A 25,944-nucleotide genomic window follows, 5' to 3' on the forward strand; every position below is an offset into this window, starting at 1 on the left:
GTTCCATGTTTTCGCCATTCGTGGATAATGGCTCTCACTGTGGTTCGCTGGAGTTCCAAAGCTCTAGAAATGGCTTTATAACCTTTTCCAGACTGATAGATCTCAATTACTTGGTTTCTCATTTGTTCCTAAATTTCTTTGGATCACAGCATCATGTGTAGTTTTTGAGGATCTTTTGGTCTACTTCACTTTGTCAGGCAGGTTCTATTTAAGTGATTTCTTAATTGAGAACAGGTGTGGCAGTAATCAGGCCTGTGTGTGGCTAGGGATATTGAACTCAACTTCCCAAAGATGTGATAAACCAGTTAATTTATGTTTTAAGGGGAGGGGGGTTCACTTTTTCACACAGGGCCCTGAAGGTTTGGATTTCTTTTTTGTGTTTACTAGTGTTATCTTTGTCTAATATTTCAATTTGTTTTGTGATCTGAAACATTTAAACAGCGTGACAAAGTTGCAAAAGAAAAAGAAATCAGGAAGTCGGGCAAACAGTTTCACACCACTGTATATGTGACTGCGCATATTATATTTGGACTTAACCCTGGGATTAGTCCACATGGAATAATTTTGTTATTATACTCCAGAGCTGCACTCACTATTCTGCTGCTGCAGTTAGTGTACATACAATACATCATTTATCATGTACTAATCCTGAGTTACATCCTTTATTATACTCCAGAGCTGCACTCATCATTCCGCAACTTTATCTATGTATCATGTACCTCTGCGTGAAATCTCCTTGTTTCGTTACTCTATTAATACATCGCAGCTTTGTGATTTAATCTTCTGCACAGCCCATTACCCGTCAGTAACAGACGCCGCCATCGCTAACAACCTCGTTGAATACACAGCTTTTATTTAATTTTAATTGACTCTACAGAAATGATTTCCTTTAATATCTGCGCTGTTAACCCCTTCCATCCCGCACAACCTCCTGGTAATTGCTGCTCGTAGACTTATCTAACCTGCGATTTACAAAAGCTAAACATCTTCATTGATCACAGAGACCAATCAATGCGAGGAAGTAGAGACGGGATGAGGATAAGATACAGGCAGCCGCCGCTCTCCTCTTCTATCGCCGCGGCTTTGTTCGTTTTCTTTTTCTTTCCTTTTCTTCCTGTTTTTATTTTGCGGGAGCTGTGACCTTCTTCCCTAATCGGTGATATTCTTTTAATCTGTAGAAACCGAAGAGAAGAAAACAAAAGGTGGGGGAGGGAAAAGTAAATTAGCGAAAGGTCGATGTCATTCATGTAAATCAATGGCAACGAGTTACAAGGTCAATTTTATTTGTTAATAAGTCAGGTAAGCGCTTTATTATGGATGCATGAATTATATGGGGAGAGGGGTATTATTATTCCAAAACGCCTTGGAAGATGCGAAGGTGAATGCAGATCACCGGCAATTGATGGAGAGAAAGCCTTTCATGTAAATGCGTGGGAACCCTCTAAGAACCCATACAGGACCTGACTGAGGGTTAACCCTATCAGCGTGGTCATTCAGACCTACAGTATTTGTGCAAAAGGTAAAAAGCTTTCAGAAATAACAAACTATTAACAATTCTTCTATCAATTAACAAAATGCAAAAAAAAGAGAGATACTAATAGAATTTATATCTGAAGGCTGCCCATCATCTTCATCACTTCTTCTAGGTCACTTGTACAGTCCGGCATTTTGTAGGATTATAGTTGTGTGTGAATAAACAATTCTATCAAACAGGTAGTTACACTGCATCAGCTAGGTCTCTCCCAGGCAAACTTTTCACTGCAGACTGGGGTGACCTGCTGTTCAAGCTCTTTTGAAGTAGCACCAAGAAATGGACAACATTGAGGACCTGTATACACAGTGGTCAGCCAAGGAAACTTGGCACTGCTTGAGATCTTCATTATGTCTTTCATGTGCTGCATGTGCAGGAGGGTACTAAAAGTTTGGGGCAGCATTTTAGCAAATAAGGATTTGGTCAGGATTTAATGAGGTCTTGAATGCTGAGAAATCCCAGCAGATACATCCTCATCATAAAATACCAACAGGGAGGTGTCCGATTGGCTCCAAATTTATTCTGCAGCTGGACAATGAGCCCAACGGCGCTCACCATATACTAATGGGATTTACATTTTTCTTTTGTTCAGTCACTTTGCATTTTGTTAATTGTTTACAATAAACTATTAACACTTCTGTATTTTGAAGCTGAAGTTATATACCGGGGGGCAACGGGACCGGATACTATACACCAGGGATCAACGGGACCGGATGTTACACTTCGGTGGTCAATGGGGCCGGATGTTATACACCAGGGATCAGCAGGGCCGGATGTTATACACCAGGGATCAACGGGACAGGATGCTATACTTCGGTGGGCAACGGGGCCGAATGTTATACTCTGGCAGGCAACAGGGCCGGATATTATAGACCAGGGATCAACGGGGCTGTATGTTATACTCTGGCGGGCAACGGGCCCAGATATTATACACCTAGCATAAACGGGGCCATATGTTACACTCCGGCAGGCAACGGGGCTGGATATTATAGACCAGGGATCAACAAGGCCGTATGTTATACTCTCGCGGGCAACGGGGCCGTATGTTATACTCTGGCAGGCAACGGGGCCGTATGTTATAATCTGGCGGGCAACGGGGCCGTACGTTATAATCTGGCGGGCAACGGGGCCGTATGTTATAATCTGGCGGGCAACGGGGCCGTATGTTATAATCTGGTGGGCAACGGGGCCGTATGTCATACACCGGGGATGGTGGGACCTAATGAAAAAAACAGAATTTAGTAATTAAGACGTGTGGCCCAGTAGTTTTCTCCATATAGCACATATACTGGTGCAGAGGTGGCAGTACAAATGTATTAGTAACTATTAACCTATGTATAGTGATAAACTGAGGTAACTGTTTGGACCCGTTCACCTCCGTGTGGAGGACACGTTATAAAACACATTACATTGGTTCTCTGCCTCTATTAAAAAGCTGTTTTAGTTTGATTGTAGTCGTTGCTGTGTGATCTTGGAATTTTTGCAGTCACCAACAGGTGACTTTGCTTACCTTCAGCTGTTGATTAACTTTTCTCCTTTAATATCATGATGACTCATCCTATACCCCTCAGCTTTACTCTCGTCTTCACATATATTGGACTACATTTATCAAAACCATGTAATAGGCCTCATCTTCCCTAGAAACCAATAAGATTGCAACTTTCATTTCTTATCTTGCTCTGGAAAAATAAACTCCACTGTGATTGATTGCTAAGGCCCGTTAAATATCACACCCAAATACTAGCAGGTCTCAGCTCCCATAACAACTAATCACAGCACAGGTAACATTTTCCAGAGCAAGTTAAGAAATAAAAGCTGCACTCTGATTGGTTGCTATGGGAGAAGAGGCCTATTAGATTATTTTAATAAATGAAACCCAATGTATTTGAAAGAGAATAAATCTGATGAAGGGAAAGTCCAGTATGGAAAATACTGAAGGAGACAAGACAGTATTTTATAAAGGAGCTATGGAAACTGTTGGCATGGCTGCGGTGATTGATAAGAAACACCTGGAGGTGTCGTCCATAGCAACCACTGAGATAACTCCTAACTTGCGCCGGAAGAGTGAAAGCCGGAAGCTGATTGGTTGCCGTGGGTAACTACTCCACGCCGTCACCATCACACGCAGTCTTACCATATCCTTGTTGCCTATCAACCAGTGAGCACGCTTTAAATGGCAGCACACATATGCCTTGCTCCAAAAAATGAATGGGCCTCACCTGACAGCATTAATCCTGATGAATCCAGATGCGTCACAGGGCTCGTAATCTCCCTGCTTGTCCATGCTGCGGAGGGAAAGAGGAGTGTCAGTACAGGACAGTAGTGGCTTGTTACCCAGCTTTTCCAGACCCCAGGTTGTCAGGTCTGTGATTGACCCTGATGTAGGGGCAGAGGTTGATCACTACAAATCTGGCTAGTCAAAATTCTGGGAAAGCCAGATAACAATGGCATCCATATATAAAAGGAAGGTCCTTTACGATGCCCCTTGCCCCTTCTTTTCCCATCTCTATGTCCCTAACGTTCCCTACTCGCTTCTCTCTCGCTGTTAATATCAAACTTACAATTACGGGGAGATTGAAACATGGGAATTGTAAAAGCGAACCGCCGGCGTGCCCTGCCAGCACTGCTCCTACCCCATCATAGAAATTACCACCAAAAAAACGCTCCCAGAACGATTTTACCTCCCCTGACGTGAAAGTAAAGTATGAAGGAAAGAGACACAGAAGAAAAGCGGCGCCTTTTATTTTTGCTCATTGAAGTGACTGTGCCCTGCTCTATAATTACATTACTTTATACCCACTGAGCGGAGGCATTTCCACCCGGCGCTGGTTGCAGCGGTGCGCTCGTTCCCCCTGCATCCCGTTACGCTGTCATTCAAAAGCTTTCAAAGCAAAGATGCAAAAGTCAAGAAGAAGAAAGGCAAAATGGTTGGAGCCACAGCGAGCATAAAAGCCGGCTCTCTACTGATCGCGCTCGCTTTAGCGGGTTGTTGGTATTTTTTTTCTCCTCTTTTCACTTTATTCATCTAATCTCCCCAAGAGAGAGAGCGCAAGTGACATAATGAGAGGGGCTGGATGTGGATGGAGAAGAAGCTGATTTGGAAAAGGATGGGAGGAGGGATGGGGTATGGTGGAGATAATATGAGAGCTTCGCCTCCACTAAGGTAAAATAAATACAGGTGGGGTATCGCCTTCAGGTTGTGCTGCTCTTACTCTTGGCAGGCCTATCCAGAGATGATAAAGCCCTCGGGGATTGGATTGGTGGCGGTGTCATGGCCGACTTGGTAGCCACAATGTTGCCTTCCTTGGCCCTTTGTACCATCCAATCCTCTTTGCCTTTTGTAATTTGGTAATGGGCAAACTATTTCACAGGTAAAACTGTGGTATACAGTATCTGCAAAATTGTGCGGGCATTAACAATTTGCTTGAATATTGTACTGACCGCACGTCAGCATGGTTTTTGGCTAAGCATTGTATTGTCAAGGCACGACCCTAGCAGCACAATACATTTGATAGGGCAGGGTCAGACTACACTGACTGACCCTTATGTAGTCTGGAGCCGCCCCCCTCAGATGGTATTAAGAGGAGCTGCGGCAGAAAGGACGATAACTACAAATCTGGTGATTTCTATATTGCACCTTCCTGCAATGTAAAGATGCGATGGTCAGGAGTGACGGGAGCAAACAAACAATCTCAGAATGGGGTCTTACCTGACCAACTCCTCGTTATACAGAGACTGCGGTGACTCACGGCCCAGCACGTAAACTTGCCCCTTCAGGACAGACACCTGCACTTTGCCTTCCACCTGCTCCTGGGATTTGAAGATACAGGCACGGACGAACTCGCACTCAGGGCTATACCAGAAACCTGCAGAAATTAGACCAGGGGATTGATCAGGACAGAGAAGCTACAGCTGCTAAGAGGACAGAGCAGGCAGCCGGCAGCATTGGGTATTTGTCCATGTGGCCTGGTTGTCCATTCATGCAATGTGATGTACTAAGAGCTACCATCATTTTCTGGAAAAGTGGCCATCAGCATCTGTGTAGAGTAATAAATCATACCCGATGGTCCAGAAAGCTCACTAGTCCAGATTGGCACGCCAGATTTTTGGAATTTTACCAATAATTTACTAACTTTTCGTAAATCGAGGGGCTGTGTTTTTTTTTAGCATGAAATGTGAGCGCAGGGTTATTTGCTGGCGATTGCTCCTGATAAGTTCCCGTCTTTCATGCATGGCTGCGCTGTGTGCTCTAATTATCGACGTCCGTGAACCGCAGGAGGAAACGCGGCGGTGACTTGAAACGTTTGGATGGTAATCCTAGAAAAGCTGCGATCTATAGGCAGAGCTGGGGCCGCACAGGATAACTCTGCTCCCTGTATGAAAGACACCAGGCTGCGGCCTGACCCCGCGTCTTATCAGGGTCAGGAATCAGAGACCATATGGACGTGTGTGCGCTGGGAGCCGGCTCAGGTGAGCTCACCTTCCATAGCATTCTCCGAAGGTAACATTAGTCACAGGCAGAAGAAAGGACTTCAACTTTCCTCCCGGGAAAGGAATACCAGAGCACATCTGTCCCTAAGTCTCCGGGCGTTCCCCTGGGCTATGCGGACGTCATCAATTAACCGTGCAACTGGCGCTTTAACAGTAAAGGGGCTTTTTTTTTTGTAATAGTAAAAAGTCCTTAAATAATCACTTCCATCCAAATTTGTATCCTATTGATATATTGCAATCATCATATTATATAGCACTGTGTACTTACAATTGCTCATTTTACCCTTCTACCCAGATAATTCTTCTCTTTTCCATTAGGTCTATGACTTCACATGATTAAAAACTGACTAGCTGAATCCATCTAAGCTCTATGTAGAAACAGGAGGTCAATTTTCCATGTATGAGTCATAAGTGATTGCAAAAGTCCCTGGCAGGAGGAGGAGGGAGCAGCTGGGTCAGGAGTTGAAGAGGGGAATGATTTCTGCAGGCACAAGAGACTTCCTGTTATTACATAGAGCAGAGAAAAGGTAAAAATTAGCTGAGTAGAAAGGTAAAATGAGCAACTGTAAGTTACACAGTGCTATATAATATGATGACTGCAGTATATTAAGAGGATAAAAATGTTGATACTGCTTCTTTAAAAGGAACCTTCACGTTTCTTTGCTGTATCTATTCCAGGGAACCAATATGGCCAAAATGCATGCTCCCACAGGGGTTGTCACCCAGTCCTCCTGTAGTTCCACTGGACAATGGCTGCCACTCAGCAGCCTGGGTAATGCCGCCTAGTGGCAGCCATAATGTTTAGTCCTAAGAAAGGACAGTTAATTTGACTGCAGAGGAGGACCATATTGTTTTGTACATACCATGAGTTCTTATTTTTATTTTTTTTTTTTAACTAAAGGGTCTGTACAATTTTTTTTTTATAAAACATGGCTGCTTAGTTCAAGAAACAACGCCTCTGTCTGACCCTGGGTTGTGTAGGGCATTTCAGATTCATTGCAGTTAATGAGACTCAGCTGCACTACCACACACAACCTGTGGACAGGGGGGACGCTGTTTTTTTTTTTTTGGCGAAAGCAGCCATGTTTTTCTAAGCCTGTGTGACTTGGCTATGAACGTCAATTCTTATCTGAACAAGCTGCTTTCCCATTTATTTTCACTTGATTTATTAATTTTGAGAATGTTGATTGAAATCAATAAACAAAATCCAGTGTTTATTATTTTTTCTCCTTCAAACCACCAAATTGCTGTGAGCATGTGACTATTGTGCCTGCTCTGGGGGTTGCCGTGAAACCATCAACAGACTGAAGGTACATTCACAAGCATCTCTGTATGCAGGGAGCTCCCCCTAGTGGTAGTTGCAGAGAGAATGTTATCATGTATCTCTGTATACAGGGAGCTCCCCCTAGTGGTGGCTGCAGACAGAATCTTATGTATCTCTGTATACAGGGAGCTCCCCCCAGTGGAGGCTGCAGACAGAATCATATCATGTATCTCTGTATACAGGGAGCTCCCCCTAGTGGAGGCTGCAGAGAGAACCTTATCATGCATCTCTGTATACAGGGAGCTCCCCCTAGTGGTGGCTGCAGACAGAATATTATCATGTATCTCTGTATACAGGGAGCTCCCCCCAGTGGAGGCTGCAGACAGAATCTTATCATGTATCTCTGTATACAGGGAGCTCCCCCTAGTGGAGGCTGCAGAGAGAACCTTATCATGCATCTCTGTATACAGGGAGCTCCCCCTAGTGGTGGCTGCAGACAGAATATTATCATGTATCTCAGTATACAGGGAGCCCTCCCTAGTGGTGGCTGCAGACAGATTCTTATCATGTACCTCTGTATACAGGGAGCTCCTCCTAGTGGTGGCTGCAGACAGAATCTTATCATGTATCTCTATATACAGGGAGCTCCCCCTAGTGGTGGTTGCAGACAGGATCTTATCATGTATCTCTGTATACAGGGAGCTCCCCGTATTGGTAGCTGCAGACAGAATCTTATGTATCTCTGTATACAGGGAGCTCCCTCTAGTGGTGGCTGCAGACAGAATATTATGTATCTCTGTATATAGGGAGCTCCCCCCAGTGGTGACTGCGGACAGAATGTTATTTTGTTTCTCTATGACAATGCATTGCTCAGTTTACCAACCAGATCTCCAACCATTATAACATTATTATTATATTTACCATTGTGACGTTTTAGGTCTTCTGTATGTGCATCTTCACGTTGAGCTTTGTGTGGAGCTCTCCTTTAAGCCTCATAGTCACCATTGCTGGGGTGTGCAGCAATGACAAGCGGCACTGTTCGACGGTTATCACTATTGACACTTGTCAGTGGCACGGGTAACACTGGAGAGGCAAGGGTCACCTACCATTGTAGACCTGCTCGGAGAACCTCAGCGACAGCTGCTGCTTGATCTTCCGCACCTCGCGGTCCATGGTGAACGTCTCGATATCTAAGTGAGCGTGGTGCAGTATGGTTCCTGCTGGCGTCTCGTAGATACCTAGTCAGATGTTTTTTTTTTCCCAGGCAGGGGGAGGGAGAGAGGAAAAAAAGAAAAAGACAAGGATACATGAAGCCCAAATTGCTGTCAAATGACACCATTAATGAGGCCCGTGACAGCAGAACTGCAGACGGACTTCATTCACTCTCAGCTTGCTGCAAAGTGTGTGTGTCATTACTACCCCGCTGGGGGCAAAGACAGACCACTTCGCACCTTGTGGTGAAAATGTGTAGATTCCTCTTTTTTTGAAGAGGTTGAAATGACAGGTTTCAAGAACTGATCGCTTCACCGTCTCTAGCCCACCGGACTCCCGCAGAAAGGCTGTAATTAAAGCCAAGGAGAAGGAGAGGAGGCACAGAGGAGAAGGGCCTGAAATAACAGTTCTGTATGGACCCCCCTCCTCGCCTCCCCTCCCTTTATTCCTCTACTTCACTCTCACTTTCGGCCAAGCATAAGCGCTTAGGAAATAATACTATTTAAAACAGCCGTGATTGGAAGCCGCGCCGGCTCACGCCGTGATGGAGAGCGATACGCCAGGCAACAAAGCTGAAAGTATCTCCCTCTCGAGGATAACTGCTCATTTAGATAAGTGTCCGCCGGCTTTGGAAGGCAGCCGAGCGGAGTGACAGGTTAATTCTCCGCCTGTCAGAACAATGTTAAACTATGTTGGACACAAAGCCTGTAACTTGCTGGGTTCTGAGCGCTGCGCCAGCGCCGGTTTGGAGAGGCGGCTGTGAGGACGGTGAAAAACATCGCCTGGTGTCAGACACACAGAAGAATGCCATCCGGGCCCGTGATCCAACCTGATCGGGGCAGGATGTGTCATTTCCCCTTTCAAAAGGAGTTTAGGGACTGTAAGTTGCTTTTACTTAAATGTATTTTGGGCTAAAAATCATTTTTGCAATTGGGTTTAATTCAAAGTTTTGCACAGTTTGGCTTTTACAGGCTATTTGTTTTCCTGCATATTCAACTTAGCTGATTTATGACAACATCAGAGAGGAGCTCAGAAAAAAGACAGATAAAAATAAAAATTCTCCCATTGAGCCATCAGAATGAGCTCACTGACAGATACTCAGTTAACTCATTCTGCAACCAGCAATACACAGTGCAACACAAAGGCTATAGAAGGTAATCAGTGCTAAATGTTTATTGAAACCCAATTGCAAAAATTATTTTTAGTCCCAAATACATATACTGTCGGTAAAACAATGGTCTCCAAAGGTGGGCAACCACTTAAGAGATCACTCTATTTCTATATATTTAAAGTTGTTAGCCAGCTTCCCCAAGAGATGACATAAACCCTACACTCTCGTTTTAAAGGGATTGAACAGAATTATAAAAACATAGCTGCTTTCTTCCAAAAATAGCGCCACCTCCGTCCACAAGTTGTGTCTTGCAGCTCAGCTCTGTTCCCTTCTCCTCATCGGCTCCTGCAATCAATGAGGTCAGAAAGCCATTGATTCAGTACAGACCCGCTTTACCCCTGGTGGCAGGAGCCTCATACGAATTTCTCTATGAGAGTCGCAGTGCAACAGCACAAAGAGGGTTAAACCCGAGCTGTGCCACCATGGTCCCCCAGCTGCAGGGCTGGCTCTATGGTATGGACTGTGGCACCTCTGGCACATGGTGAGCGGGCAGAGCTGCAGTCATACCCGTTCCATGGCATAGACCATCAGTCGCACACGTGGTGGCAGCTGATGTCTGTCAGTCGCCCGGCACACGCCTCTATTTGCTGCTGACCCCACTGTCATCCTGAAAGCTTATTAAGGACAGGAGTTATCAGGAGAGATGTTGTGTTAAACCAGCCGCAAAGTGACATCTTCCCATCTCTACTGTCTCCAAAATTACTCCCTGTACAGTCCTCGAAATTCTGTGCAAAATGAAGTGCAGGAAATGGAGAGCGATGACAGGTCCAAACGCGAGGGGAGGGAGAGAGCCGGGACTGGGGGCAGCCGAGCTGGATCTAATCCTGTCAGTGTGATACTGGCTGCTGAGATGTATCTAATCCTATCATGTGTGATACTGTGTGCTGAACTATGTATCTAATCCTATCCTGTGTGATAAGCGGTGTATCTAATCCCATCCTGTGTGATACTGTCTGCTGAGCTGTGTATCTAATCCTATCCTGTGTGATACAGTCTGCTGAGCTGTGTATCTAATCCCATCCTGCGTGATACTGTCTGCTGAGCTGTGTATCTAATCCTATCCTGTGTGATAATGTCTGCTGAGCTGTGTATCTAATCCTATCCTGTGTGATACTGGCTGCCGGGCTGTGTATCTAATCCTATCCTGTGTGATACCGTCTGCTGAGCTGTGTATCTAATCCTATCCTGTGTGATACTGGCTGCTGAGCTGTGTATCTAATCCTATCCTGTGTGATACCGTCTGCTGAGCTGTGTATCTAATCCTATCCTGTGTGATACTGGCTGCTGAGCTGTGTATCTAATCCTATCCTGTGTGATACTGTCTGCTGAGCTGTGTATCTCTAATCCTATCCTGTGTGATACTGTCTGCTGAGCTGTGTATCTAATCCTATCCTGTGTGATACTGTCTGCTGAGCTGTGTATCTAATCCTATCCTGTGTGATACTGTCTGCTGTGCAGTGTATCTAATCCTATCCTGTGTGATACTGTCTGCTGAGCTGTGTATCTAATCCTATCCTGTGTGATACTGGCTGCCGGGCTGTGTATCTAATCCTATCCTGTGTGATACTGGCTGCCGGGCTTTATCTAATCCTATCATGTGTGATACTGGCTGCTGAGCTGTGTATCTAATCCTATCCTGTGTGATACTGGCTGCCGGGCTGTGTATCTAATCCTATCCTGTGTGATACTGGCTGCCGGGCTTTATCTAATCCTATCATGTGTGATACTGGCTGCCAAATCAAATCCGACCATGTATGTAAACACTGGGGTCTGTCTTGTTGACTGCACGGACATTGCGGGGTCCCATGATCCTGGCATGTGGGCAGGTGTGGGGGGCACACGCCCATTCCTGGCACTGCCCTCCACACCGGGGCCTGCTTGCTGTTGTGTGTGATCCTCCCTCTCCGCAGCGGATGGTGGGGGTTCTTGTTTTCATGTTTTCTCTGCTGTGACATCTGTCAACAGTTAAAAGAAAGTGCGCTGAATCCACTGACAGCACTGGAGGCGCAGCCCCCTGCCAGCACATGAGGACGGCGGAGATGTGACACGGCCCCCAGAACACGCGGCTGCCTCACCGCTACACCCCGCAAACATGTCTGCACGCGGGAACACGCCTGTCATATGTGTGATCAGAGCACTGCACCGCAGACAGTATCACACAGGATAGGATTAGATACACAGCTCAGCAGACAGTATCACACAGGATAGGATTAGATACACAGCTCAGCAGACAGTATCACACAGGAGAGGATTAGATACACAGCTCAGTAGACAGTGTCACACAGGATAGGATTAGATACACAGCTCAGCAGACAGTATCACACAGGATAGGAGTAGATACATCTGGTCAGCAGACAGTGTCACACAGGATAGGATTAGATACACAGCTCAGCAGACAGTATCACACAGGATAGAAATAGATACACAGCTCAGCAGACAGTATCACACAGGATAGGATTAGATACACAGCTCAGCAGAGTATCACACAGGATAGGATTAGATACATAGCTCTGCAGACAGTATCATACAAGATATGAATAGATACACAGCTCAGCAGACAGTATCACATAAGATCGGATTAGATACACAGCTCAGCAGACAGTATCACACAGGACAGTATTAGATACACAGCTCAGCACAGTATCACACAGGATAGGATTAGATACACAGCTCAGCAGACAGTATCACACAGGATAGGATTAGATACACAGCTCAGCAGACAGTATCACACAGGAGAGGATTAGATACACAGCTCAGCAGACAGAGTCACACAGGATAGGATTAGATACACAGCTCAGCAGACAGTATCACACAGGAGAGGATTAGATACACAGCTCAGTAGACAGTATCACACAGGATAGGATTAGATACACTGCACAGCAGACAGTATCACACAGGATAGGATTAGATACACGGCTCAGCAGACAGTATCACACAGGATAGGAGTAGATACATCTGGTCAGCAGACAGTATCACACAGGATAGGATTAGATACACAGCTCAGCAGACAGTATCACACAGGAGAGGATTAGATACACAGCTCAGCACAGTATCACACAGGATAGGAATAGATACACAGCTCAGCACAGTATCACACAGGATAGGATTAGATACACAGCTCAGCAGACAGTATCACATAAGATCGGATTAGATACACAGCTCAGCAGACAGTATCACACAGGACAGGATTAGATACACAGCTCAGCAGACAGTATCACACAAGATGGGATTAGATACACAGCTCAGCAGACAGTATCACACAAGATGAGATTAGATACATAGCTCAGCAGACAGTATCACACAAGATGGGATTAGATACACAGCTCAGCAGATAGTATCACACATGATGAGCTTAGATACACAGCTGAGCAGTATAGTACTGGCATACAGTAGGTAAATGGGAGTATTCTGCGGCGGCTCCTTCCCATCGCCTCCTTATACTTGGTAGCACTTCATATTTTTGTGTTTGGGGTGTAATTTATCAGATTTTTGGCTCGGTTACAAGCTCGGCGTTCGACTGAATTATTTTTACCGTTTGATGAATAAACATGTTGTTCCCCGCTGTATCCGAACTGACGAGTGTAACTCATTATACAGCGGAGAGAGCAGAAATAGAGCAGAGAGGAGGCGGTGAGCCGCCATGTCACGCCAATCAGAGGGGCTGCACGGGAGATCTATGCCTAGGACCCCGTATGTCCAACTCCCTAGATCACTCCTATACTGACCATAGAGAGAACTGAGCTGAGATAACAGGTCCACATCCCTGGTGGCAGCTATGACCACTCTAGGCCACCAGGGATGTTTGCATTAAACTCTTGAATGCCTAGGATCATCGGGTTATTATAATCTATGCTTTTTCTACCAAAGACCACCAGGGACCTAGCAGTGAACACATTCCCTTCCCTAGACCACAGGGGGGTGTTACCATTAACCCTTCACTACCCCTGATCACCAGGATAATTACACATACCCATTCTTTTCTGTAGACCACTAGGGCTGTTACAGGTGCCTCCCAAGGGTATTATGTTAGACTACTAGGTAGAATAAAATAAACTCATCCATGACCCTAGGCCACCACAGAATTTACAATTACCCATACCTATGCCACTAGGGGATGTTACTAATAACCCTTTCTCAACCCTAGACCACAAGGGCTATTACCACCAACCCCTTTATTACCTTAGACCGCCAAGGAAAAAAAATTACTCCTGTACAAACCTAGATCATAAAGGATTTTACAGTTAACCCATTATACTCTTTAGAGAATCAGGTGATGCTACCATTAACCCCTCTAGAGTATTATGATTGATCCATTTACTACTACCTTAGGCCACCATGTAAAATAAAATAAACTCCTTTCCTGCCCTAGACCACCAGGAAACTTATAATTAATCCGTTCTTTTCTCTAAACCACACGGGGAATGTTATCAGTAACCCATTCACAACCCTAGACCACCAGAGAAATTACATGTACCCATTCTCTTCACTAGACCAGTAGAGGATGTTATCATTAACCGGTCTAACGTAGAAAAAATCATTTTTATTAGATATATGTTAAAATATATACACAAGGACAAAAAACACAAAACCTCACCAAAATCAGATCTATTTTCTGACACTGCATCAAGCAGGTATACAAAGATTTCCCCTAGGATTCCAGGGGAGGTCCACTACATAACAAATAAGGAAGAGTCAGTGCTACTGTATCCCTCCAATAGGCCTCAATATGGTACCTGGCTATCAGCGGAGGCTGGCACCCTATTGTTTCAAGGAGAATGGCGCCCGCTCCTCTGTGGCTTTCCCTCCATAACCCTTGATGTCCCTAACGTTACCTTGGGGTGACATGTGCTCAACATTCTCAAGGCCCAACGCAAGTATCAGAAACAAAGTGACTATGTGCAAAATATAAATATAAAAGATCCTCAGCTTTCTGCTAAATCCTGATGATAAACCAAAAGCCAGCCTTTATCTGATCCTATACATTCAAAAACTGCCTCTCCTGCGGATACTGGCACCCTATCCGGGATGACAATAGCGTCCTTGTCGATTTTCCATAGTTAGCTATATCTAATAACCAATATCAACCAGAGAAATCATCTATTAAAGGCAGTGTAATAAAGTGCTATGGTTACCAATAGAGGATACGGAGCTTGATCACAAGCACTGCTGTTGCTCAGGTAAAAGCCTCAACGCCTTTCCCCATGTCAAGGTTCCTCAGGAGGCCGATATGTCTGATGAATAGCCCAGCCCATGCGCATAGGTTTTGTTATATGATGTTATCATTAACCCAGGACTCCAGACCACAAGGGCCGCTATATCACCTTAGACCACCAGGGAGAATAATCTGAACCCATTTTTATAACTTTAAATCACAAGGGACTTTAGAATTAACCCATTATATTCTGTGGAAAACCAGGGGATGTTACCAGGGAATTACAATTAATCTCCTTACTATACTAAAATTAACTCCTTCACTGCCACCAGGAAATTTACAATTAAACAATTCTCTTCCATAGCCCATTAGGGGATGTTACCAATAACCCTTCCACAACCCTAGATGACCAGCTTCATTTCCCCTAACCTCTTTATCCACTAGGAAAATTACCGTAACTATCTTACTTTACTTCACTAGACCACCAGGGGTAAATAGGATTAAGCTTTAAAAGTATCAAATACCATACTATATCATTAACCCATAAACCACCGCAGATCTCCAGAAATACAATCACCATTCCATATGAAAAATATTAGGCACTGTTCTTCAGATCACCATAGACCACTAGGAATAATATGATCAACCCCAAAGTCCCACTAGACCAGTGGTCGGGAAACTCAGGCCCGCAGGTTGTTTACGGCCCTTGATCACCTTTTATCCGGCCCCCGGGCAGATTCCCAGGGACCGCAGTGCTTGGGCTGGCAGTTGTACGTTGCCGGCCCTTTAATTTCTTCTTGCTCAGTGAGCACGCACACGCAGTGTTCACTACTGAACGTTGAGGCTCGTGCAATGAAAGATTACATCCTGACACCAGTGCCAGCATCAGTACGTACTTTGTGGGCCAAGTTGGTGTGCGATATATACGGCCCCCGAAGGATGGTATAAATATCCAAATGGCCCTTGGCAGAAAAAAGAGCCCTGGTCTAGATTATCAGGAATATTTAGTGTTAACCTAGGACAGTCAGTAAAACCCTTCCACAATGATCTATCCAGGCAGAATTCTTCCACAAAGTTCCCCTTTTGTATGACAAAAAAAACACACAAATTCTCGGGTGTTAAAGTGCCAATCTAAGGGAATTACACAGACCCCCGCCTGCAGGACGACCTTGACTTCACAAAACGCAAAACAAACTTTTCAGAAACTTTTTTTTTTTCAGATGGTAAATGATCCTGCTTGTTTTAACGGAAAATGGAGATAAAAAGAGAAATTAAAGCAAAAAAGAAAAAAAAAGAAAAATCGCCTTTGTTCTTTTGGCAGAATTAAAAGCTGAAACGTGCCGCACTTTTTCCCTCCCACAGATTTAATTTACTAGACTTAATTAGGCCTCCTTCAGCGCAAAAAACATAATTTGATAATGAGGTTGTGAAAAGACGGAATATGCATCAAATCTACTGTAATTTCAGATGCCCGAGCGCCGAGCAGGGAGCAGCCTATTGTCAGAGGCGCGCAGAGCGAGCGCCGCATGCAGAGCGACAAGCGAGCCCTGCCCCCGCCACACACACCACAGGCCCAGGCTCCGCTTCTTAACTCTGCATTTTCAAGATCTCTGCTTGCTGTCAGTAATGGAGAATACTATAATTGTATTTTTTTTTTATTTCCAGAGGCTGAAAACCCTGTATAGGCCCAATACTTTTTACAGCAGAGGTTTTGTTCTAGTGAGCTATAAACATCAGCAGCACAAATCTACTGCCTGATTGTTACAATGTATCAATCTCCAAGGTTGATTGTTTACATTGGGTGCAATTGCAAATGTGGCTGTAACAAGTCTTATACCCGGCTGTAACAAGTCTTATACCCGGCTGTAACAAAGTCTTATACCCGGCTGTAACAAGTCTTATACCCGGCTGTAACAAGTCTTATACCCGGCTGTAACAAGTCTTATACCCGGCTGTAACAAGTCTTATACCCGGCTGTAACAAAGTCTTATACCCGGCTGTAACAAAGTCTTATACCCGGCTGTAACAGGTCTTATACCCGGCTGTAAGAGGTCTTTATACCCGGCAGTAAGAGGTCTTTATACCCGGCTGTAAGAGGTCTTTATACCCGGCTGTAAGAGGTCTTTATACCCAGCTGTAAGAGGTCTTTATACCCGGCAGTAAGAGGTCTTTATACCCGGCTGTAAGAGGTCTTTATACCCGGCTGTAAGAGGTCTTTATACCCGGCTGTAAGAGGTCTTTATACCCAGCTGTAAGAGGTCTTTATACCCAGCTGTAAGAGGTCTTTATACCCAGCTGTAAGAGGTCTTTATACCCAGATGTAAGAAGTCTTATATCCGGCACAGGGTTTTCACAATGTAATCCATGATGCTTCCATTCAATGATGGCAAGCAGAGATATTGGAAATGGTCAGGAACTGATACACAAAGACCCCGAGTCATCAAGACTGGCATTTTATATACTTTTCCTGGGACTGGTGTAAAAAAAGTCAAAAGTCCCAAAATCTTTGTGCAAATAAAAAAATTGCAACATTTTAATCCGTTTTACACCAGAATTCTGGTAAAAAAAAAAAAAAGTTTAATGAATGAATTGGCCCAAAGTTTTTTTTTTTTTTTTAGAAAGTTTAACAACTTTTCCCCAAAAAGTAGAAACTTATTTAACTCCTTCCCTGCCATCAAACTGGGTTGATAGGATATGGACAGAAGAGATGTCTCGTAGGTAAGTGCTTACATTACAATTCCCTACACACCAGTAGAGTTGCAATTACTTCAGACATGATTCTTATATATAGAGTTTCTGAGCTATTGTATGTGAAGGTGTCAGTAGTTTGTGCTTCGGAGCTGCCAATCATTCTGTAACTGGGGAAATAAAGTTGCAGACATGCAGCAAATCCTTCTGGCAACTGAGGGAGGTGCTGACAACTTAATAGCTGCTGATATACTGACAGTAGTATATGCAGAGGGTGCATTTATATGGGTGGTAGGTAGCGGTATGGGAAACTCAGATCTTGGTGATGTGACCTTAATTTTCAGCACTTTAATAGGGGAACTTACCCCGTGACTTCATCCCGATGTACCGGTTCTCCACGATATCGATTCTCCCCACACCGTGCTTACCCCTGTAGAGATGACACACATTAGTGGTTCACAAACATTTCATCTATTAACATGGCAATATGAAAAATATAATGGGCTAATATGGAGTAGGGGGTCCTCCCTATGACCACAGTCATAAGATTTTATCCTCTACAGTAGCTTTATCCTCCAGTAGGGGGCGCTCACTATATAATGGAGATATGAAGTAGGGGTCCTCCTTGAGGCCACATTCAGACTAGGCACAGCAGCCTTATCCCCCTGTAGGGGGCACTCACTATATAATGGAAATCTGGAGTAGGGGTCCTCCCTCAGGCTGAAGTCAGACTAGGTGCAGCTGCTTCATCCCCCTTTAGGGAGCGCTCACTAGCCAGAGCTGAAGACAAGGCTCTTGATTCACAATAGGCCATTTATTACAAGGTTGATCTGCTATTGTGACGGCTCTTCATTATCTCCGCAGTATAAAAGTGCATTATAACATCCTCTCTCCTGCACTTTAACGCTGGTACAGTTATTGTTTCTGGAAAGAACCATGGAAGCCGCACCGTAATGTAAAGTGGCATTGAAGGTTCACAGGTTAATAGGCGGCTGCAGGGTCATAGAGGCCTTGGTTTAATTGCACTTATTGCCTGATGTCATTTTCCAGGGGTGGGGGCCTGGTCAGAGCCCTAATGGTGGTCTTGTACATTCATGTCTGTGTTCAGGACCATGAGGCATGAAGAAACCATTGTAAATGTCACAAGTCAGGAAAACTCACCTGAGGGGGGGGGGCAAGGTGGTGCTGATTCATCATAGGACCAGAAGACCCTTGAGTGGGCCGTGACCGAATAATAGTACGAGGGTCCATAGGTTTACAACATATCTGAGAGAAACTTCCAACTTGTTGATAGGGCATACTGCTATCCAAATGATTATTATAGGATGACTCCTGGGGGGGCCCGAGTTAACCCCAGGATTCATTTTAGGAGAAATCGGAGGTGCTGGGAGATGCAGGACTAGGAGGGCATGAAGGTCCCAGGGTCTTAAAGTTGATGAAAGTTAAAGCTTTCCCGTGTGCTCTACCAACTGTTGAGGTGTATGTGGAGAGGAGGAGCGGTACTCGGGCTCACACCATTAGGAAGGTATATGGCATTAATCTGTGGCGGGACTTCATGGAGGCTGCTGTGATCAGGGGTAAAGCAGGACAATGTGATGGAGAGAAGCCGCGGACAGGTCTACATCACTTGACCCCATCTCCATTGATTGGTTCAATCTTCTTTGCTCTGTGGAGACTTTTAGATTCTAGATTGCAGGGGCATTGCAGGTAACGACGTTCCCTAATCTGAGTCCAGGTACCCCCCCCCAAACTGGATTCGTTCTTAAAAAGGACAGTGCATAGTTTTACATCTCACACTTTACCAGCTCTTCATTTCTGACTTACGCAACTTCGTTGAGATAGGAGAAAAGCTCCAGCGCGGAGTGATGCCGGCTCCCATCCCGGATGTTTGCAACTTGCACAGGGACACCTGTAATTGAGAAAAAAAGACAATATAAATGGTGTATATGTGAGCGAATGGGCAATGAGACGGCAGCTCATCCACACAGCAGCGTTTAATGGATGAGACAGATATGAACTCTAAATAACTCCTTAAGAACCAGAAGGTGGCGGGGAAGAGAAGGGAACAGGGGGGAGAGTGTACAGATTTAGGGTAAAATAGAAACTGCAATAAAATGAGCCCCTCTAAGCCCCCCGGGCCCGAGGCCTGTCTCTACTGTCACCCGGTCTTTCATTTCATACACTGTGAAATTGCCACCAGCCCCATTCTTAATTGCATTTCACGGTCCTCCATTGTCTTATGGCCCGGCACCTTCTGTCTCACCACTCAGAGATTTGAGCCTGACAAATGGGGACAGAGGAGGGGGGAAGCTGGTGGCCAGTTGCTCGGTGGGTTTCCGACCCACCCATCCATCCAATCCTCCCATAATGTCTGTTTCAATGAGCGCCAACCAAGTTCTAGACCTGTCAACACTCAAAGAGGGAATAAGGGAGGGGGTCCGCCAGTAAGAAGTTAAAGCCATCGAGAGACCCCATGAATTAATTATTACACCTTCCACAAGAAAGGCAGAGGGAAGGGTGTGGTGTACGGGGAGGGCGACTGGGGGGAGATTTTCGGATGGAAGGGCTATGGGTGGGAGGGAGAGGACAGACTATGAAAAGAAAGGCCGCATTATTCTTTTGCAAAGTGAAATGAGCAATAAATGTATCAGCAATCTGACAAGGGCTTGTTTCGCCACAAAGCGGAGCCGGGACTAGTTTTGTGCTTAATCTTTTCTCCATCTGTTGCCCCCATTAGTATTGATTGCACCATTCAATGCCAATCACCTCTTAACAAGAGCACTCTCGCTCTCTTATGCTATTAAATGTAATTCTTTGCAATAATGAACTTTAAGCCGCCTTCATCAGTCTGCAGATCCTATTTAGATTTAAAGGTTTTTTTTTTCTGGGTGGGGGGAATGATTTTTTTTTTTGGGGCCGTATTTTCCTCATCACTTTTGCCTGTCCTGGACTTGATCCACGGCTTATAGTTTTCAAATAGTCAATAATTAGATTAAAACTTCAAATAAATAAAGCATGGGAGATGAATAGATAAATCTGACGGACTGCGGCTGAATGGAGACGCCATTGTCCCGGTTGGGATGACGATGGGACTTTAATTTCTCGGGGATAATTCCGTGACAATAGCATAAGGTGCTATAATGCCACGTGTAAATGAGTCACTGGATATGACGGCGCAGGCTCCCAGCAGCTGCCAGTCTGGTATTAGAAGAGGTGACAGCGGCAGCGGTGTACTGAGACAGTGCCGACAATCAATCCGCACACAATCCTGCATTTATATATTATGGGGTTTCCCAGTAATGGATTTGGGAATGGTGGGGGATGGGGACAGACGTTCAGATATAGATATTACGGATGCATGGACTTCATATCACATAGCGAGGGTCGATATTATCGAGAGCGTGAGGTGGCGGATTGGGAAAATAAAAGTAAAAACAATACATATTGTTATATATAAATTATTTCATAATTTTATATTAGTGTTTACTATACAATATATAATCATTTAGATTTTTAGTAATAGATAATTAAAAGGAGTAAAATTTTATTGTATGAAGTTATTATTGGCGTTTTGTGTATTAGTAATAATTATAGGCGTGGTTATATCACACCATATTGCGTTATAGATGGAGCATTATTATACTTCTGATCATGATTAATTATCAGGTGTATGCGGACCCTCGGGCATCGGGGACCCCTATTCACTTCAGATTTTCCCTCCTCATCTTCCAAGATCTATTACTTTTTCTATTTTCCGGTCGGTGGGGTTGTATCAGGGTTTGCTTTTTGTGGTACGAGCTGTAGTTTTTATTATTGCTTATTTTAGGGTCTGTACGACTTTCTGATCTGTTTATTCCATTTTCTTGGGGAAACAACGTGATAAATTCTACAGTTTCAGCGTTTACTGAAATATTCTGCCATTTTACTACTTCAGACAGTCACACACGCGCCGTTACCAAATGTGGGAATTCTGATCATTTTTGGGGCCCCGCAGGCACTAGGACATCAATGCATCTGCTTATTTAGTAACATCACCATCGGTGACATTAAGATATTTAAGTTTTGCCCCCGGACTTCATCACGAATGACAAGAATGGATGGGAACGCCCACCTTTGGGCAGAGTTCAGGTAAACCATGCCCTTTCCAATTTTTCCAGGATGGTTTACAAAAATTTGGGACTGTTGGGAACTCAGTCACAGACACCCACCTTTCTTAAACTCAATCTCCAGGATGTCGGGGGTGTTTGGTGAGGCACTGGGGTCCTTCGTTTTCACAAACAGCCCGTCCGGTGCATTGTTCTGTTCAGAAATAAAAACAGTTGAGGACTTTGGGAAGTTTTGGGGTAGAAATATCCAACAAAGCGACACGGACACAAATAATTATAACAACCAATCCACAGCCTCCAGGAAAGACCACTGGTTGGGCTATTTCTCCTGTCTATTGGCCTTTGTAACCAATCACATCACTTCTCTTATTCTTCCAGAGTAGGCTTAAAAATGAAAGAAGAAATCTGATAGGTCATTATGCCTAACACTGATTATCCTGTAATGGAAGTGGCTTTCAGTCAAATGCTGCCCCTAACAACCAATCAGATCACTTCTTTCATTCTTAAACCTGTGCCGAAAGAGTGAGAGAATCAACTGATTGGTTGCTATGGGCGACCCTGGCTGTTATTAATGGGGCACTTACTGAGATGTGCCCCCTAACAACCGATCGGATCACTTCTTTCATTTCTAAACATTCTACAGAAATGAAAGAAGGAATCTGATTGGTGGCTTTAGGCTACAGTTACTATTTTGTTACGGATGAGGCCTCTGTGATAGGTGCAGCCCTCAACAACCAATGAGAATATTTTTTAAATTTTCAAACTTGTACAAACACAATGAAAGCTGCAATCTGATTGGCTGCACTAGTCTCTATATTTAGTGATTATATTAGGCTATCAGAACATGCTGGGAGTTGTAGTGTCACACCTGCTGGCGTGCCACAGGTTACTTATAAGCATACCTCCATTATAATGTCCCTCTAATAACTGTAATAAGTGACATAATGGTAAAAAGCGCAGGCCGAGCACGGGGAGGGGGTGAGCGCCCCCATAGCGGATGTACGAGCCACGTCTATCACAGCAGTTTATTCTGCAGAAATCCAGAAAGAAATCAGAGCGGGTGACCCCAGCAGGTGCTCCGCAGGAACGCACTCGTACCGTGTCCCCGAGGTTAATACATCCGGGGGAGCGGAGAGGAACAAAGCAGAAACTCATCTAAAAACAGATCAGCCTAATGCCAGCCTTGGCAGCGGCACAATGAGAAGGCGCCTTCTCTCCGCGCTCATCATTCACGCCCTTTCTGGGTTACTGGCTGAAATCTGCGGTGGCCGTTTGATTGCTCGCGGTCCCTGACTTGTGGGCGTGGTGATGGCCGTCAATCACTCCAGCACCCTGTGCTCCACGCTTGGAAAAACCACAGACACCTTAAAAAAAAAGTGCCAGAGACGCATTCCTGGCCGGGAGCGGGGCCGGGACTACCAGGGGCCCGAATGGGGGACGGCATCCTATACTCTCTACATGGGATGTCATTTTCTATATTACTGGGCCTTCCAATAGTCCAGAATAAATGCACAGGCTTCCAGTTGTCCATTAGCCCCTCCGATAGTCCAGATCCACTTAGTTACTTGGACTCAGCCTAAGTGAGCAGCACGTGGTAAATGAATGGACTGGACTAACGAAGGGAGCCTCTGTAACTGAGGGGATCAGATGATGTGACGGCCCCTGGCTAAGTGAGGGCGTCTGGTTTAGCAAGAGGGTCGGATTAAGGAAAGGATTTGGACTATGTGATGGGTATAAGCTAATTGAGGGGTAAGGATGAGAAAAAAGGGGCCTGACTTAGTTTGGCCTAAGTTAGGGGATCATGCTATGTGAGGGAATAGGACTAAATGTGGGGGTCAGGCGAGGGTTGTGGCAACTTAGGTAATGCGGTCAGGCTAATTAAGAGGGTCGGGTTAAGTCGTGGAGTTATGCTGTGAATTTATGAGATTCCCGCCCTTTACTAAACCCTAGAAATGAAAGTCACTCCGAGCCATCTTCTTGACCCAGCTTCCATTAAATAAAACAACCAAATAAAAATAAAAATGACTTTGTTGCCTTCCTGACGGCCATATTGTTGTCGCTGATCTCGAGGCCTCAGTTAATCTGATTAGCGACCACTATCACAAGCCTTCCCATCCATCTCCCCTAGCAAGGTGGCTATGACAGAGATGTCATGGAGAAATGAGGTAAAGCAGAAAAAAAAGAGAAGATAAAAACTATTCAGAAAAATAAGATTAGAAAATGTGATAAAGTGTGCGGAGGAAGAGAGCGGCATTGTACAGGAGAGGGCGAGAGAAGAGAAGGAGGTTAGGAGGAAATGGGGCGTGAAGTAAAGGCTGGTGTAGGGTGCACTGCCGTCAATGCTTTATTCACCCGCTGATCTTGTTGTGTCCGAGGCTGAATGAACTCTTTCAAAGCGACAGATGAAGTTAAAGCAAGTAAATTTCTATCTTTCTAACATTAGGACGCCTCATTGCCCCTCAATCGGGTCTCATGGAGGCAGAAAATGGCCCAACCATCTGTTTTTTTTTTTTTTTTTTTCAATAAATCTCTGCAGTTGGAGAGACGAGGTACGAGAAAAGGAAGGGAAAGATCATTAGATATTATGTAGTCACAATTGCCCCCACCCTTCCATAGTAAATTTGGTTTATTAGCAAAATGTATAATCTTTCTGCTGTTTGTAATAAACCAATGAAACAAGAACAATGAAAATATCTGAACAACTAATATACCAAGTGATTTCTCCAAACTCACCACAAAATGGCACTTTCTCCCCATCCTTCATGACCAGTATCTTTAGAAGTTAGTAGAGCCCTTCTAGCTGTTATAACCTGCTGCCCCTCTTGCTGCTATAACCTGCTGCAGAAGGGATACATCTCCAGGCACCGGCTTCTGGCAGCATTGTAATCGGTAATGGCCTCCACGACACTAATATTCTTAGGTTTGCTGCCACGGCATTCTTCACTTTCCACCAAAGATTTTCCATGGGGTTTAGGTCAGGTGACTGTGACAATCGCCCCAGAATCTTCCAGGATTTCTTCTGATAACAAGCCTTGTGAACTGTTAGGCTTCACTGTAGGCATCACCGAACTCCCGCCATGCTTCACATAGACATCTCCGAGCCCCCACCATGCTTCACCGTAGGCATCACTGAGCCCCTGCCATGCTTCACTGTAGGCATCACTGAACCTCCGCCATGCTTCACTGTAGGCATCACCAAGCTCCAGCCATGCTTCACTGTAGGCACTATGGAGCCCCCGCCATGTTTCACATAGACATGTCCGAGCCCCCACCATGCTTCAACGTAGGCATCACTGAGCTCCCACCATGCTTCACTGTAGGCATCACTGAGCCCCCACCATGCTTCACTGGAGGCATCACTGAAACTCCGCCATGCTTCACTGTAGGCATCATGGAGCCCCAGCCATGGTTCACTATAGACATCACTGAGCCCCCACCTTGCTTATGGCTGTAGGCATCACTGATCACCCGCCGTGTTTCACTGTAGGTGTCACTGAGCCCCTGCCATGCTTCACTGTAGACATCAGTGAGCCCTTGCCATGCTTCACTGTAAACATCACTGAGCCATTACCATGCTTCTCTGTAGATATCACTGAGCCCCCGCCATGCTTAAGGCTGTAGGTAGGGTGCTCTCCCAGCGCATGCCTCATTCTTCTGCCTCCAAGCTCTGCTGATCCATAGAAAAATTCCAGATTTGTTTCATCTCTCTATAGAACAGAATCCCAGAACTTCTGAGGTCATTGCTATGGTTTTGCACATTGGAGGCGACTTTTATTGTACTTATGGGTCAGTAGAGGGGACATCTTGGAGTTTGGGCACAGAGATGGTCAGCGTTTAGAATGCGCCTTACTGTACAAATTGAGACTCAAGCGCCAGCTGCCACTGGATCTCACTGCATGTTTTGCATTCACTCGCAGGTTTTTCAGCACCAACTCCTCAGGAATCTGGTGGCAGCCAGTGATGGCCTCCTCTTCCTGCTAAGTTCAGGTAGTGCAGCAGGTGCTCTTATGTGACCACTGATTCCTGCCATATCTGTAGGAACAGTCTCTGACACGGCATCTTGTATCCTTCTCCTTGTTTGTACAATTATCTCTTCTCTGCTCTTTTTGGACCACTCTCTTGACAACCCAATATTAGAGGGAGCCATTGCCCATGAGGTATGGGATGAGATTCCTCAGAAATGCTGACTATGCATTACTTCGGCAGCAGGTTATAACAGCCAAAGGGGCAGTAAGTGCTTAAGACGTTGGTCTTCAAGAAGTGAATAATCCCGAGACTGTGGGAGTCAGTAAAAATGGAAGTTTGTGGTGAATTTTGAGAAATCACTTG

The 25,944-nt window shown here is 45.0% G+C and overlaps 1 protein-coding gene across 2 annotated transcripts in view; it reads right to left on the reverse strand.

Moving 5' to 3' along the window:
• Positions 1 to 832: 832 nt before the first annotated feature.
• The window catches only part of ASS1 (argininosuccinate synthase 1), a 48,006-nt gene continuing 22,894 nt past the window's right edge, over positions 833 to 25,944 (reverse strand). For both annotated transcript variants that reach the window (XM_073640739.1, XM_073640740.1), the window contains exons 10-16: positions 21,718 to 21,808; positions 19,334 to 19,418; positions 17,875 to 17,939; positions 8,393 to 8,524; positions 5,241 to 5,397; positions 3,751 to 3,816; positions 833 to 1,172 (exon numbers count right to left, since the gene is read on the reverse strand). In XM_073640739.1, coding sequence (XP_073496840.1) covers positions 1,121 to 1,172; positions 3,751 to 3,816; positions 5,241 to 5,397; positions 8,393 to 8,524; positions 17,875 to 17,939; positions 19,334 to 19,418; positions 21,718 to 21,808 — 648 coding nt within the window. In that variant the 3' untranslated portion in view covers positions 833 to 1,120. The remainder of the gene's footprint in view (positions 1,173 to 3,750; positions 3,817 to 5,240; positions 5,398 to 8,392; positions 8,525 to 17,874; positions 17,940 to 19,333; positions 19,419 to 21,717; positions 21,809 to 25,944) is intronic.

This window comes from Phyllobates terribilis, unplaced genomic scaffold (genome assembly GCF_046119375.1).
Source record: "Phyllobates terribilis strain yellow unplaced genomic scaffold, ASM4611937v1 Scaffold_7__3_contigs__length_470593459, whole genome shotgun sequence".
Classification (NCBI taxonomy): domain Eukaryota; kingdom Metazoa; phylum Chordata; class Amphibia; order Anura; family Dendrobatidae; genus Phyllobates; species Phyllobates terribilis.